This window comes from Polyodon spathula, chromosome 2, assembly GCF_017654505.1.
Source record: "Polyodon spathula isolate WHYD16114869_AA chromosome 2, ASM1765450v1, whole genome shotgun sequence".
Classification (NCBI taxonomy): domain Eukaryota; kingdom Metazoa; phylum Chordata; class Actinopteri; order Acipenseriformes; family Polyodontidae; genus Polyodon; species Polyodon spathula.
The window spans coordinates 63,658,443-63,673,714 of NC_054535.1; the positions used below are offsets into that span (position 1 = coordinate 63,658,443).

The window sequence follows — 15,272 nt, forward strand, 5'->3', positions numbered from 1 at the left end:
TTTTCATTGGTAATGCTTGAGTGGTATCCGGGGTGACGTCCACTTATATATTGCTTGTGACCAAATCCCGCGAGGAATGCCCCCGTGTAACACCCCTGACAACTCAAGCAATCCTATTGAGTCAGTGCACTGGTATATCTCACGTGACTGTGTCTGCTCACTGAAACGAAGAGCAAAAGGGACACTACGACAGCCAAAGTATATACTTTTATATTGAAGGCTATGATTTTTTAAACAAATTTACAGACTGGAATTACAAACTACTGTACTGTGCTCACCAAGATTCACATTTTGTTATCTTGTTGTTACCTTTATTAAATCGTTAACGTTATTTCCAAACCCAGGAAAAAAAAAAAAAAAATTTAAAATCGAATACGGCAGTAACACTGACTCAGATTTAGCATGTAGCATGTTGACAGCGCTTTTTTCGTTTCTTTAATGTGATTAATACATTGTACAGGTAATTTTATTTTAAATGTATGGTGCTTGCTTGTAACTTATTGTACCGAGTGCAGCAACAGTCTCGGGTCCAAACCGTCAGCCAAGTGTAGATATACTGTTTACATCCTCGCTATATGGTCTTCATTGTACAATTAAATACTGATTTAAAAAAAAAAAAGAAAAAAAAAATCAAGCTGCTGCTGGTGTTGGCTCGTACAGGTCTATGCAACCGACACGGCAAAGCAACATTTGAATTATTTATTTATTTATTTAATTAAATAAGGAATCAAGATTTCAATTAACATTTGCATTTAACATAGGATATAGCCAGAATACTGGGTGCCACAAGTAGGTACTGTACTTGTAATTCTACTTTTACTCACAATCTCAGCACTATTATTATTATTATTATTATTATTATTATTATTATTATTATTATTATTATTAGTGCTAGTAGTGACAAATACTGTAATAAAGAAGATCAAAGAATAAAACAGTACTAATATTAATAATTTAGCTAATGACTTTATCCAAGATGACTTCCTTAACTTATATTGTTCGTTTTGGATTGTCCTTTTATTATAGCAAACAAAAGGCTTTGGACTCGAACAGGGTTGATATCGCGAGGGTGTACTGTATTTAGTATTTGACTTATATGCTTAATACACAACAATTGCACATTTTAATATATAATGTGTGCATATTTGTTATTTTCATTTTTGTTATTTTTCACATTTAACAGGGTATAAAGAAGTTTGGATCAGAATCCAATATCATCTCTTACAAAAAAGTAACATACTGCAAGTATACTTGTGCCAGAATTGTCTGGTTTTAGTATACTATTGGTACCATTATTCTATCCTATTTTGGCACGCGTATACTTGCAGTATACAACTTTGTATATTATTTTTTTAAATAATGCAACATAGTTCTCAAATATTGGACATTTCTTAGATTGTATCTTACTTGCATACCTGTATTGTCTCTTGCTAGATATGCACCTCCAGATTCTGACATATTCTTTTAGAAAACCAGGAACAACTTCTGCTCTGGATCAAAAAGCTATAATGCTCTGCTGCTGCCCGCCTATGTGGATAACCATCAAAAAACTAGTAGAAACTAACTAAAACACAAGCCTCGGAAAAACAAATGGAAATCTGAAGAAAGTATGGAATTTTGATGTTAAAGAAGTATATGAACCCTGAGAAACCTATATTGAGTACAGTGTACTTTGTACAAATCACATTCCATAGGTCAATTATAGCCAACGACATTTTTTTGACAACCAAATGTCGGCAATGGACCGCCAAAAGGGCAAATACCATTACCAAAATTTTGCGAGCCCTGAAATCCAACAAGCAAATTCTTCAGAACAGCTAACAAAGGTTGTAAAAAGCAGGAAAACAACTTTCCTCTACAAGCAGGAAGGACAGGAGTCTGTCACCCAAGGGTTTATAATGCTCACAAAGCAGTTAATGGTAATGACGGTATGTAAGATTCGCGTCTGTCTGGTAACGCTGTGAGCTTCTGCTGGTGCAAGACCTTCACACACACACACACACAATTCCCTATTTTTTCTCTACTGTGTCTCTCAGACCCTCTAGTTAGTAAATAACCCTGCTCATCAGAAACCTGACTGACTGCTGGGGAATCGGTGTGTGCAGGGCTCTATTCCATGAAGAGCTGTTTTAGGAGCTCCAGTCCCTCACTGGACAGAGCAGCACAAACCTGATTTAGGAAATGATCAGCCATGCAGACAGACCGCAACCCCAGAGCAGATGCTAATCACTGAGGAGTCACCCAGCTGTAGGTGTTGAAATTTAAAAGGGCTCTGAGCTTTACAACATCTGCCTTCACTAGATGATCAGTAAAGGTACAAGACTGGACAATACCACAAAGGCAAAAAAGGATTGTAGACTAGAAGCCAACGAAGGGTGACGTTTGCAGCGTCTCCATTCTGTCAATGTCCAGCAAGAATAGGACTCCCGCCCAGACCCCCTACCTGCTGCAGGAAGGAATAAGCAAGCTGCCTCCAGGGGAGGTGCTCAGGGATGTACAGCAGCCTCGGCAGGGCCTGCAACCTAAAGGCTGTTGACCTGATGGAAAGATCTATCAGTCCCTGCCTCCCCTCGACCAGAGGCAAATCCAGCACTCTGTTCTATCAGCACAGCTTGGACCTGTCTTGCAAACAACAGTGGGGGCTCCAGGCAGATTCATCTGTGCCACAAGCTAGATGTCACCAAGTTATTAACAATGAGCATCTTGCCCCTGTAAGACAGCTGCCGGAGTAGCAATCTCCACCACACAGCTTGCCTGTCACTTTCTAAACAGTTCATCATTAACTAAATTCACCCGAGGGTGTAGAATTCATATCCTCCAACACCCTGGACAACAAGATTTGTTTTAGCTGAGGGTTTTGCCATCATACTTTGACCGTTGGACAAATTATATATATATATATATATATATATATATATATATATATATATATATATATATATATATATATATATATATATATATAAGTCCACACACCCTTTCAACTATTTCACGTGTGTCAGTCAGTGCACAGTCACGGGATTCTCAATGAGGATTTTTTACTCACTATCAAAACAGGTATTAGGGATGGTGTTTAAGCTTTAAAAGTTATTATTTTTCAATAAAAACTAAAAAATGATATATTAAAAATACAAAACTGAAAGATCATAATTGGAGTCCCATCCCCCTGAGTTAATATTTGGTGGAAGCACTTTGGCAGCAATTACAGCTGTGAGTCTGTTGGGATAGGTCTCTACCAACTTTGCACACCTAGGTTTGGCAATATTTGACCATTCTTCTTTACAAAACTGTTCAAGCTCTGTCAAGTTCCTTGGGGAGCGTTGATGTAGAGCAATCTTCAAGTCATGCCACAAATTTTCGATTGGATTTAGGTCAGGGCTCTGACTGGGCCACTCAAGGACATTTACCTTTTTGTTCCTTAGCCACTCCAGTGTAGCTTTGGCTGTGTGCTTTGGGTCACTGTCATGCCTAAAGGTAAATACCAGTGATACTAGTTTCAGCTTTCTTGCAGAGGGCAGCAGGTTTTCCTCAAGGACTTCTCTGTACTTTGCTCCATTCATTTTCCCTTCTATCCTGAAAAGTGCCCCAGTCCCTGGGCAATGAGAAACATCCCCATAACATGATGCTGCTACCACCAAGCTTCCCAGTAGGGATGGTGTTCTTTGGGTGATGCGCTATGTTGGGTTTGCGCCAAACATAACGCTTTGCATTTAGGACAAAAAGTTTTTGCCACATGGCTACAGAATCTCCTGAGTGTTTTTTTTGCATACTTCAAACAGGATTCAAGGTGGGCTTTCTTGAGTAATGGCTTCCTTCTTGCCACCCTACTACACATGCCAGATTTGTGGAATGCTTGGGATATTGTTGTCACATGCACACTTTGACCAGTCTTGGCCATAGAAGCCTGTAGGTCTTGCAAAGTTGCCATTGGCCTCTTGGTAGCCTCTCTGATCAGTCTCCTTCTTGCTCAGTCATCCAGTTTGGAGGGACGGCCTGATCTAGGCAGGGTCTTGGTGGTGCCATACACCTTCCACTTCTTAATAATCATCTTGACCATGCTCCAAGGAATATTCAAGGCCTTTGATATTTTTTATACCCTTCCTCTGATCTGTGCCTTTCAACAACTTTGTCCCGGAGTTCTTCTGAAAGCGCCTTGTTGATCACGGTTGAGTCTTTGCTTTGAAATGCACTACCCAGCATACCTACAGGAACTGCTGAATTTATCCTGAAATCATGTGAATCACTACAATTTAACACAGGTGGAGGCCACTTAACTTGGTGTGTGATTTTGAAGGCAATTGGTTACACCTGAGCTAATTTAGGACTGCTATTACAAGGGGTGGACACTTATCTAACAAAGCTATTTCAGTTTTTATTTTTAATTAATTTTATATAAATTTCTAGAATATTTTTTTCACTTGGAAGTTGTGGGGTAGGATGTGTAGATAAAAAAAATTAATGCCTTTTAATTCCAGGCTATAAGGCAACAAAAGGTGAAATTTTTGAAAGGGGGTGTAGACTTTCTATAGGCACTGTATATATGTGGTTGACAGATTGGGTAAATTGGTAGACTAGGTTGAGGGGGACTTAGACGGCACAGAGAAGACCGCTTATTCACCAGGTCATAATTATTTTTATTGAATACCGAGACTTATTGGTCATGTGTTTCTGCCAATTCCCATGCAGTCTAAAATTAGCTGTCCCCGCACATATTACCAATGCAATTGCATGGGGCCCCAGTTGTCGTGGCTCAGTTACTGTAACAAAACTTGCATTCACCTAAAGTCTGTATCAGAATAAATTACTTATTAACCATTTTACCATTCTTTTTAAATTCCACAAGCCATAAACGGGAAAAAAAACAACGTGTAGGGGTTTGAAGCTATGCGCAAGTTTATGTTAGTATGTGCCTCATAATTATGTAACCCACGATTAAAACGAAAATGGTACAACATTTAAAAATGCATTACAAAGTTTGCTTACACGTACCATCAGTGCTGCAAACTTGAGGGGAATATATGTGTATGTTGTATCATGTATCATCTAAGAGAAATTTGCTAGACCTCTATCCTAACCTCAGTATTGCCTTGCGTCTGCTTTTGATTGTGCCTGTCATGTCAGGGGACAGCTTTTCATACCTGAACATGAAATTAATCAAAAAACTATTTATTTTCTACAATGTTGCAGGTTCAGTATTACTGAACACGGGCCGATATCGATCGTGCACCAGATTTGTCAAAAACTGGATTAACCAGCTATAATTGCAGACTTTGTTGCTGCAAAAGCACAAACTGTTCATTTCTACCTGTGTCTGAGCGGGTTTTGTTTGTTTGTTTTCTTTTGCAATTGCAGTAGTAAAATGAAATACATTTAATTGTGACATTGTTGCCCTGTTTTGAAAGTCATGGTATTGTAGCGCAGTATTACTAGTAAGAATATGGAATAGTAAGCAAGTGTTAAATTGGTAAAAAATAACTCACTGTTTCAAGTGCCGTTAGGCATGAGAAATTGTGGATTATTTTTCTTTCCAATTCTACACTGTGAGTTGTTTAGGCCATTTCAAACATTTCTTCCCAAATGATACTGGTCTCATAACAAGATTCAAATGATTGTTAATTTGGTAACTGGATTTGGTTTGCACTCCTTTGTCTTTGGGAAGGTAAGGAACTGTGTATAGACGTGAACGTGGTGTATGTTAAATGTATATTAAATCCGTGATTTGTGAATAATATATTTAGTCATTAAACCGGATTAGCATCTGACTAAAGTTTAGTTAGTGCTCCAAAACATAAGCTAGGATTTCTTTTTGTTTTATATTGCTTGTTAAGAAGTTGTGTTCCCACTGGAAAAGGGACACCACAGGAAAAATACAGGTTTTGTCCTGTTTAGACCCATCCTTGTTGTAGAGCATGATTTATCTACCAAAGACACTGTTAGGAACCCAGAACTGTGTTCAGACTTATACTGGCTTTGTCACAATTTGTAATTATGAAAAGAATATGATTTTACATTAGTAATGTATAATTGTATTACTCCACTTTTAACAACAAATATGAAATGCAAGAAATCGCAAGTCATTTCCTTAGTCTTACGTTTAAAATGTGTAATACTAACTGGTGAAATGACTGTTGCGTTTCTGTTGAAATTGTTCCGACTGTGGTTTTGTGAATCAACAACATATCAAAGCTCAATAAAAGTGTGACGTCAAAGAATGTTTTTAAGGCTAGGTAAGGGTGTACCAAGAACATATACAGTACACTTATGAACAATACACAATAAATAAAAAATAAATAAAATTTTTTTTAAAAAACTATTATTCGTTTTTCAGAACAAATTATATTTGGCTCCCCTCCCAGCATCGCCTCCTGAGGGTCACCTGCTCTTCAGCGTCAGAGGGTCCTGTGTTGCTGCCAGCAGGTTGGGGAACGGCACCGGAGTTAAGGGGTAGGCCAGGGGTTAAACGGGCACCCCTTTATAGAAGTCCAGGGGATGCTTTGGGTGTTAAATGGGCACCCCCTTATAGAAGTCCAGGGGTCAATGTGGGGTGTGAAACCTTACAGAAATCCCAGTAATTAGCAGAGAGCTATTGTTGGGGCCAGCTGGCAAAAGCCCTGCACATGTAAATTATGTATTGTTGTGTATATGTATAGTTTTAAAAAATATAGAACATAAGTGTGCACTAGATATGATAGGTTTTTGCACTTGTACATAAAGTTGAAAAGTTTTGAATTTAAGTTTGGCAGGGATGGTGTTAAATCAATTATGCCCAGCCACATGGTATAAAAAAGGAGCTGGAAAACCAGTTCTTTTGTTCTAGTTCCAGCAAGCATGCAGCCTCACTACTATGTGGAGAGCCAGGGTGAGTGAGTTGTGTAGGAATTAATTTAGGGGATTTTGATCCCATAACAGTTTATTACAGTGCGTCACGGAGTAGGTTCTGGAGCGGGACCTCCCTTTTAGTGGGAGGAGCGCTAAGCTAGTGTTTGGCAAACTTTTGCTTTTAGCTGTTTTCTCACTGTATTTTGTTTTGCATTTTTAGAGTTATTATTTTGATTACACTGCACTAGGGCTATCGTTGCTGGTACCCTAGTGGTGGCCACCTGTCACTGCAACTTTCTCTGTTTATTTGAATAAAACCTGGACGCCTGAGTGGCGTTGTCAACTGCATCCCTCTGTCTCTCTATCATCATTCAGCGGACACCCTCAATAAATGTAGCAGGTACTAAGACCCCCTGTTACATGGCTTAATAGTGTTACTACTTGACACTATTTCTACAAGTTGCTTTTTTTACCAAACCGCAACTAAAGGCAACCTAATACTGTACAGGTTACAGTGAAACTAATTATGTTTTCATTAGACAATTATAAAATAAAGGTTTACATTAAGTAACATGTGATAGTAAATATGGTACATACCGTATTCCTTCAAATTGAAGATGCCCTCGAATTTACCACCCTCAATTTGAAGAAAAATAAGACATCAAATAAATATACATTTACGAAGATACAACTCTAGTCGGCATCAGGCAACATGTAAACCAGCAACCACAACAGCACTGAACTGTGGTATTGTTTGGCACGTCGAATAATGCGGGGGTCTGATCAGCATTTCTGATCTGTCCAAGCTGGTATTGGTCACGTTGTTGTGTACTCTGATAATCCCATCTTTTGTTGGCAATTTTAATATACACATCACTATACTATACTCAAATTTATTTTATGAACCAAAAAATTGTTAAAAGGGCGTGTTTTAAATTCGACAGAATACAGTACATCCCAGTCCAGGTATACTACTAATAATGTAGTACAGAGTAGAAGTTAAAATTACTGTGTGTCATGAAGTAAGTCATTATTGCAACGGAACAAATTATACAACTTATATGTGTATATATAAAATACATGGATGAAGGCTAAATTGACATCCTGAGCCATTAAAAAGGGTATAATACCACAGTAGTGACATCAAATGTGATAATTCCTCTAGAGGAAAATATACTTGAACTTTAACCCATTCAACTCCGAGACCATCACTTCCAATTCAAACACAAATCAATCAATTCAATCACTCGACAACACCCACAGTACATGAATGTTCACTAATGATCAACAAAATGAAAATATGTAAAAAAATAAATAAAAAATAAAAAAGATTATGTAAAGCTGGTACGTTCGTATCTCAGTGAAACGGATAACAACACGCCTGCACAGCACTGAAACACTTTTAAAAAAAAAAAAAAAAACCAACTGTACTGCAGAACCTCGTATTCTTTAATATTAGCATCACAAGGGTATCCATGTATTATGTAAGCACGACAGGATGTGGGATATACTCTAATATCCACATGCCTCGGGTGCTTTACCCGCCCGGGGCGTGTGGATATTAGAGTATATCACACACCCTGAAGTGCCTTATCGCGCTTATAAAATGGATCAACCAACATTACAAAAAAAAAAAAAAAAAAAAAAAAACATAAAAACAAGTTTTAATTAACAAAAAAGTTATTTTTATTAAATATCCTTCCACCTCTGCCTGACCTTAGAAAAATAATCCCTAAAACATAAAAAACAAAAACAAAAATGCATTAAAACATAATTTCAGATGTTGTATTGAACATTGCCATTGAAAGTGCAGTTTTGATTCATTACACTTCTTGTAATTCTGGGTTTATTCATTACATTTTAAAGTATAATATTACTGCCCATTTTCATCATAACACAGCACAAATGAGTCTGCCTTTAAATCATGCAGACCCTTCTTCACAAGACCTGCAACAGTATCACATGAGAGTGTGTTTTTTGGGTTTTTTTTTTTTGTTTATCATTCTTTGTTATCCAGGGTAGTAACAGGAGGTATCCATACCAGATTTGTGCTACAGCTTCACAGTGGCGAGAAAGACGTTATTTGCATGGAATACCCTGGTATTTACAGCTTGTTAACGTGGAGAACTACTGGGCCATTGTTAAGAAACAATTTAAAACAATGCAGGGCACAGTAGAAGTCATGATACCATTGTACCTGGACACACTTAAAAGGTATGACTGGGACTGTCAAGATTAATTCATAAATGTTCAGCATCAGATCACACAGCTGCGCAGGGGGTGGGTCCAGTGGCAGCAGGCAGGCAGACCAAAGAACGGACAGCAGGAGCAACGGCAACAAAACATTTTAACCCCAAAGTCTCTTTTAAGAGGGACCCAAATCTTTTGTGCAAAGCTGAAAGTTTAAGAGATATTTTTTAAACTATTTATTTTCAAAATGGGATAGGGAAACGCCGTAGTTCAGGGAGAAGGAACAGAGTGATCAGAATGGCGAGTTTTGAATTTATCTGAATACTTACTTTTGCTTTTTTTCACTACTTTAATTAATCACTGGTGTCCGGTTCAGATTCATTCAATATCTCAAGTACACTTTGGTTTCCCAAAAGTTCAACATTTACATAAATCTCGTCAGTCATGTTTATTGCGATCAATTCCAATATGTCTGACATTTTTGTTTTAAAATTCTAGTGTATTGATATCTGCCAGTGATTTGGCCGGTTTTGAAAAAAAAGTGACGACCCGTGGTAGTATGCTGCAATATCAACACCCCATGTGACCTATTTTGACCAATCAGGATAGAGTATTTAAAATACCCATTTTATAAAAAAAAATATATATATATATAATAGATGGGCCTCTTCAATGAGTTACAGGAAAACAATTCCATCTCAGGTTTCTGTGACAATTACGAGACCGAAGGTTGCAACCCAAGATGGAATTATTTTCCTTCCTCTCTCTCTCTTGAAGGTAAGTGGCTAATAATAAACCACTTACGAAACAAGTTGTAGCACCACTGAATTGTTAATCTTCTTTTAACTGTGTGGGAGTTCACGTTAAACTAAAGTTTTAAATCTAGCTTCAGTAAAGTTTTCACAGGCCTCATTATTTTTTGCTTTTCATTTCAATATGGGCAATAAGACCTGACACCGAGAGCATTACCAGGCATTATTGACCGTTTGGCTAATGGGGCCCGAGACAATCCATAATGAATGGCAACGCCCAATGTGAAGGCTCTTTGCTTTTATACTTCAATGTGACAGCAGTTTCTTTTTTTATTTATATTTATTTTAACTGCATTTATTAGGCTCCAAAGCCAAAGGCTGGGAAGCCTATTTTCTTGTTAGTTTTTTTTTTTTTTATTATTATTATTGTTATTTTTTCTTCCCAAAACTTTAAACTGCTGCTGCTTCAAAGCTGAGTGGCTGATCAGGTTCTGTCAGATGCTGAAAAATTTTTGCTGCTGCATCCTTGCAATTGGCGCCGTGACGCATTTTTCGATAAAAACCTTTCGAAATCATCTTCTTGGGAACCTGTGAAGCGATTGATCTGACATTTGGCATATATCATCAGCATCCAAATCTGCATCAAGTTTGTGAAGCAGAAGTTTCTGCGATAAATTTTAATATCAAAATGGGTGCCACAAATCTTATCGAAACGCGTCCTTAACAGAAAACTGCTGCTATTTGAACACCGTTTGACCAACAAACTCCAAACATGGCAATTACTGTCCCAGTAACAATGGAATACAAATATGTCAAAATGGTTATGTTTTATAAAACAAGATGGCTGCCAGATGTATGTTTATGTATGAAATTTAAAACTGCCTCAGTTGACAAACGGTTTACTTGACTAACTCCAAACTTCACAAGCATCATCCTTGACACTATGGCAATACAACTGACTTTTAAGAAACTCACGTTAAACAAGATGGCTGCCTAATGCATTTTTGAAAAAAAAAAAAAAAAAAAAAAAAAAAAAAAAAAACTTTAAAAATCTTCTTCTGTGGAACAGTTGAAGTTGCTGATTTTAAACTTGGCACATTTTGAACTAAACACGCTTAGAAGGGTACTGATACTGGGGCTTGGGAGCTGTAAAACTGCCTGGCAGTTCTAGTTATTATTATTATTTTAAAGCATTTCTCCAGTGACTTAGTGTCAGTGTGAATCATCGGCGCACTCATACATTTAATGACCATCTTTTCTTCTGTTATAAATAAAACATTACCCTTTTGTGTGCAATAAAAGTGGTTCACATGATTTCAGATTAAATACACCTGTCTCTGTAAGGTCCCACAGTTGGGTAGTGCATTCAAAGCAAAGACACTATCATGAAGACCAAGGAGAATTCAAAACAACCATGATAAAGCTGTGGAGATGCACAGATCAGAGGAGGGGTATAACAAGATTTCAAAGACATTGAATATCCCTTGGAGCACAGTCAAGCCGATCATTAAGAAGTGGAAGGTATATGGCACCACCCAGAATCTGCTTATCGCAGGCCGCCCTCCCAAACTGAGCAGCTGGGCAAGAAGGGCCTTGGTCAGAGAAGCCACCAAGAAGCCAATGACAACTCTGAAAGACCTACAGCATTCCATGGCTGAGATGGGAGAAACTGTCCATGTGTCAACAATAGCTGAGGTACTCCACAAATCTGGCCTGTATGGAAGAGTAGCAAGAAGAAAGCCATTTCTGAAAAAAGCCCATGTAATATCCTGCTTGGAATTTGCAAAAAGGCATGTGGGAGACTCTGAAAAGATGTTGCAAAAGATTCTGTGGTCCAGTGAAACAAAAATTGAACTAACTGGCCTAAATGCAAAGCGTTATGAATGGTGCAAACCAGTCTGCAAAAGAACCAAGACTGGGACAGAGATTCACCTTTCAGCAGGACAATGACCCCAAGGACACAGCCAAAGCGACACTGGAGTGGCTTAAAAACAAGAAAGCGAATGTTCTAGAGTGGCCCAGTCAAAGCCTGGACTTGAATCCGACAGAGAATCTGTGGCAAGACTTGAAGATTGCTGTCTACCAACGAGCCCCATCCAACTTGACAGAGCTTGACTCTAACCAAGACATTTCAGTTGTTGTTTTTTTTTCATTAACTGTTGTTTCACAATAAACATTATCTTGCCTCTTCAAAGTTTTGAGTAGGTTGTTTAAATTAAAGGAAAAAAATCCCATTTAAATGCATCAAGATTTCAGGTTGTAAAACAACAAACTGTGGAAATGTCCAAGAAGGGGTGAATACTTACTATAGGCACTGTAAATGCAACCCTCCAGTAGAAAAAAACAACATGTTTCACAGTTAAGCAAGCATATTTCAATCTATTTTGGTTTACTGAATACACTCTTTCCTGTGACAGTGGACATTTCTAGCAGGCCCTCAATCTAACAAATACAATTACAGTATCAGAGGAGAACGAACAACGTAACATGGTGAAACTGCTAATGCTGTTTAAAAAAAAAAAAAGCAGACATTCACTGGTCTCTAATCGAACTTTCACCATTGTTCCTTATTTTCACCTGAAATAGCCTACATAAGATGCTAAATGTTTATCCACAGTAGACGTGAAACATAAACAAAACATCTTAAGACGGGGCTCCTGAGTGGCGCATCTGGTAATGGCACTCCAAGGTCTACAGCCTGGAGGTCGCTGGTTCAAGTTCAGGCTATTCTACTGCAGGCCACAGGCAGGAATTCCCAGGGGGTGGCACACAATTGGCCGAGCACCGCCTGGGGGGCTGACAGCACACACTTTGGAGGACAGCGTGTGCTGGTGTTCACCACTCCAGAGTCAGTAAAAAAAATATATATATCTATATATTGGATATGCCAAATTGGGAGAAAATAATTGCCGATTTACTAAATTTAAAAAATAAATAAGACAAAAATGAAAAAAAAGCATCCCCAACATCACTTCCAAAACATGTATAGTATAGAACAGTCCAGGAGCTAATCTCAGTTTAGTCCCAAATAAGCATCTTTACACAAAGCAAAGGGTTGTTATTTTTGTTTTTTGTTTTTACTTGGTGAACTTCTAGTATTGCCTTTTTGTTACAGAACAATTCAGAAACCTTTGACATAAAAACAAATGTTTTTGTAAAAGTATTTTATATGAAAAATACAGCATGAAACTGTTCCAGACAAAAGGGGGAAAATTTAAATTGTCATTAGCACAAATGCATCTAATAACGTTACAACAAAATTGACATTTTGCTAGGGTCTTGTAATTTGTTTCCTATTCATTAATTATAATTGGTCTAACAATTTTGGAGAACATCTCTTTACAGATGCTGGTGGATTCCACTCTATGCAGCTAAAGAAAGAACAATGCACTGCTGCTAAAACTGTACAAAGAATATTTGGTCCTTCCTTTCACTTTTAATATGTCCAGAAAAGTACAGTGAAAAAAAAAAATGCTACTGTATGAAATATGTAATCATCCGTTATGGCCGCCATTACCAATACACAAACACAACATTTCGGTCATTCAATCGGTTCTTTATAAAAAAAAAAATAATAAAAAAAAATAAAAAAGCTTTACCTTCACACAGAAACCCAGCCAGTCCCCAGATGAAATCGGTACAGTGGTGACAGAACGTTGGTTTGGTTAAAGTCACCTTCCTAAAACTGTGTCCTGGGACGCTGAGATAATGCTTGGTTCTAGAAGTCGGGGACTGATGCACTTTCTTCCGTCCAGTCGCAGGGCTTGCAGTTGGACTGTCTTCATTGTTGCCATACCGGATCCGAGTGCGATCTGCCATAATTATGAATTATTTCTGATCCGATAAGCTTATTTGCTTGATTGTTAAATGCTGGGGATTGTTTACACTATCTATAGCAATATTAAAAGCCTCTTCTGTTCAAGTCATCGCGACAAGAAAGTGCTAGTGTAAAATGCAGTGAGAGCACAAGGACTGATAAATAGGTAAAGAAATCAAAATCATGTCAACTTAATGTAAGAAAACGACGCCCTTTTACAGCTATCAGTGAGGAAAAAAAACTAAAAAACATTATAAATACTTAAGACTATCATCAGGCAATTCTTATTTGTCACAAAGCATACAATACAACTAGCTCCACCTTTTTTGTTTAAACGTTAAATTTTAAGAAATAAAAATAGCTTCTTAAACTGTTAAAACAGAACAATTCTGGTGTAAAGATATCGCCAAAATAATCAATTAAAATAAATTAATAAAATTCACAACCCACGTAAATTAAACGGGCTTCCTGGCTTATTCGACCCTCCTTATCAAGAATCCGCGAAAGACGTAAACCAAGCCAAAATGTACAATTCCCTGCTTGCAACGTTTTATGCTGGGTTGATTTCCACGCGTAACCAGACACCACAAACACAACCAAAATAAAGATGTGTGCGATATAACACGCTGATACACGGCGGTTCTTGATTTTCTCTCTGTCTCTGTGTAATTTAATTGTCATAAAACATAAATTCAAATTATAAACACACAGGAGGAATGCTCTTTAGACCTGAGGTAGAATTAAGGAGGTTGAAGTAGGAAGCAGATCGAATACACAGGCCAGTCTGTTCTGTGAAGTCGAGAAGGAAGTGGCTCACAGAAAACCCGTGCGATAAAGCAAATCCGATGAAGGATGAACCAGACTAGCCCAGCTTCTATGATTCGATACGAAAGAGACAACCGTGAAAGTCTGTCAGGCAAGCTTCCAAACAAACGAATTCGAGTTCTCCCATCCAAGCAATTCACAACTGCGTTTGTTTTCCAGCGACACTGTCCTTGGTGTGTTTTTTGTTTGTTTGTTTTGTTTTGTTTTGTATTTGTTTGTTTGTTTTACAATGAAAGAATTGGTTTAGATATTAGGTAATGGGTTTCTTCTAGCAGACTGGAAACAAACCCGGACACTCAACTTCCGCCTGCAGTTCTGTTTTGCTGTCTGCTGCAGTGGCGAAGTCTTGACAGTCAGTTTCTCGGTTTTTTTTTTCTCTCTCTCTCTCTCCAGCTGCGGTTTGAAATAGTTGCCCCTTGATCAGTGCATGCCTGCTGATCGCTCTTAACTGCGGATTCCCGTTTGTCGTTACAGATTACTATTCCCTTGCTGAAATTTCCACACCAACATAAAAAAAAAACACTGACAGACCTTTCAGTTATTAAATAACACGCCCGCAGTTTGCAAGTTACGCAGCGTTTGAACTCGATCTCCCACTCACATTCCTGCTGCTTCTGTGTTAACCCTTTTCTTTCAAATTCTCCGAACTGCAGGCGTTCTGTTATTTAACAAGAATGAACGTAGAGATCAAGGAACTACCACCCCAGAGCGGTCAAGAAAGGAAGCTTTAGAAAATAAAACGCCCATTTTAGCAGCAGTTTCATGTAATATTGAAGGCAAAGTAGTGTTATGGGTATCTATTTGCTACACCGTATGTATGTACTCTGTATTCTGTAACGTCATATTTAGGTAGAGTTAACTGTCCAGTT

At 38.0% G+C, this 15,272-nt stretch overlaps 1 protein-coding gene across 3 annotated transcripts in view; it reads right to left on the bottom strand.

Moving 5' to 3' along the window:
* LOC121299052 (diacylglycerol kinase theta-like) overlaps nucleotides 1-14,787 on the bottom strand; it is a 130,178-nt gene extending 115,391 nt beyond the window's left edge. For all 3 annotated transcript variants that reach the window (XM_041226546.1, XM_041226555.1, XM_041226564.1), the window contains exon 1: nucleotides 13,361-14,787. In XM_041226546.1, the coding sequence (XP_041082480.1) occupies nucleotides 13,361-13,580 (220 nt within the window). In that variant the 5' untranslated portion in view covers nucleotides 13,581-14,787. The remainder of the gene's footprint in view (nucleotides 1-13,360) is intronic.
* Nucleotides 14,788-15,272: the final 485 nt, after the last annotated feature.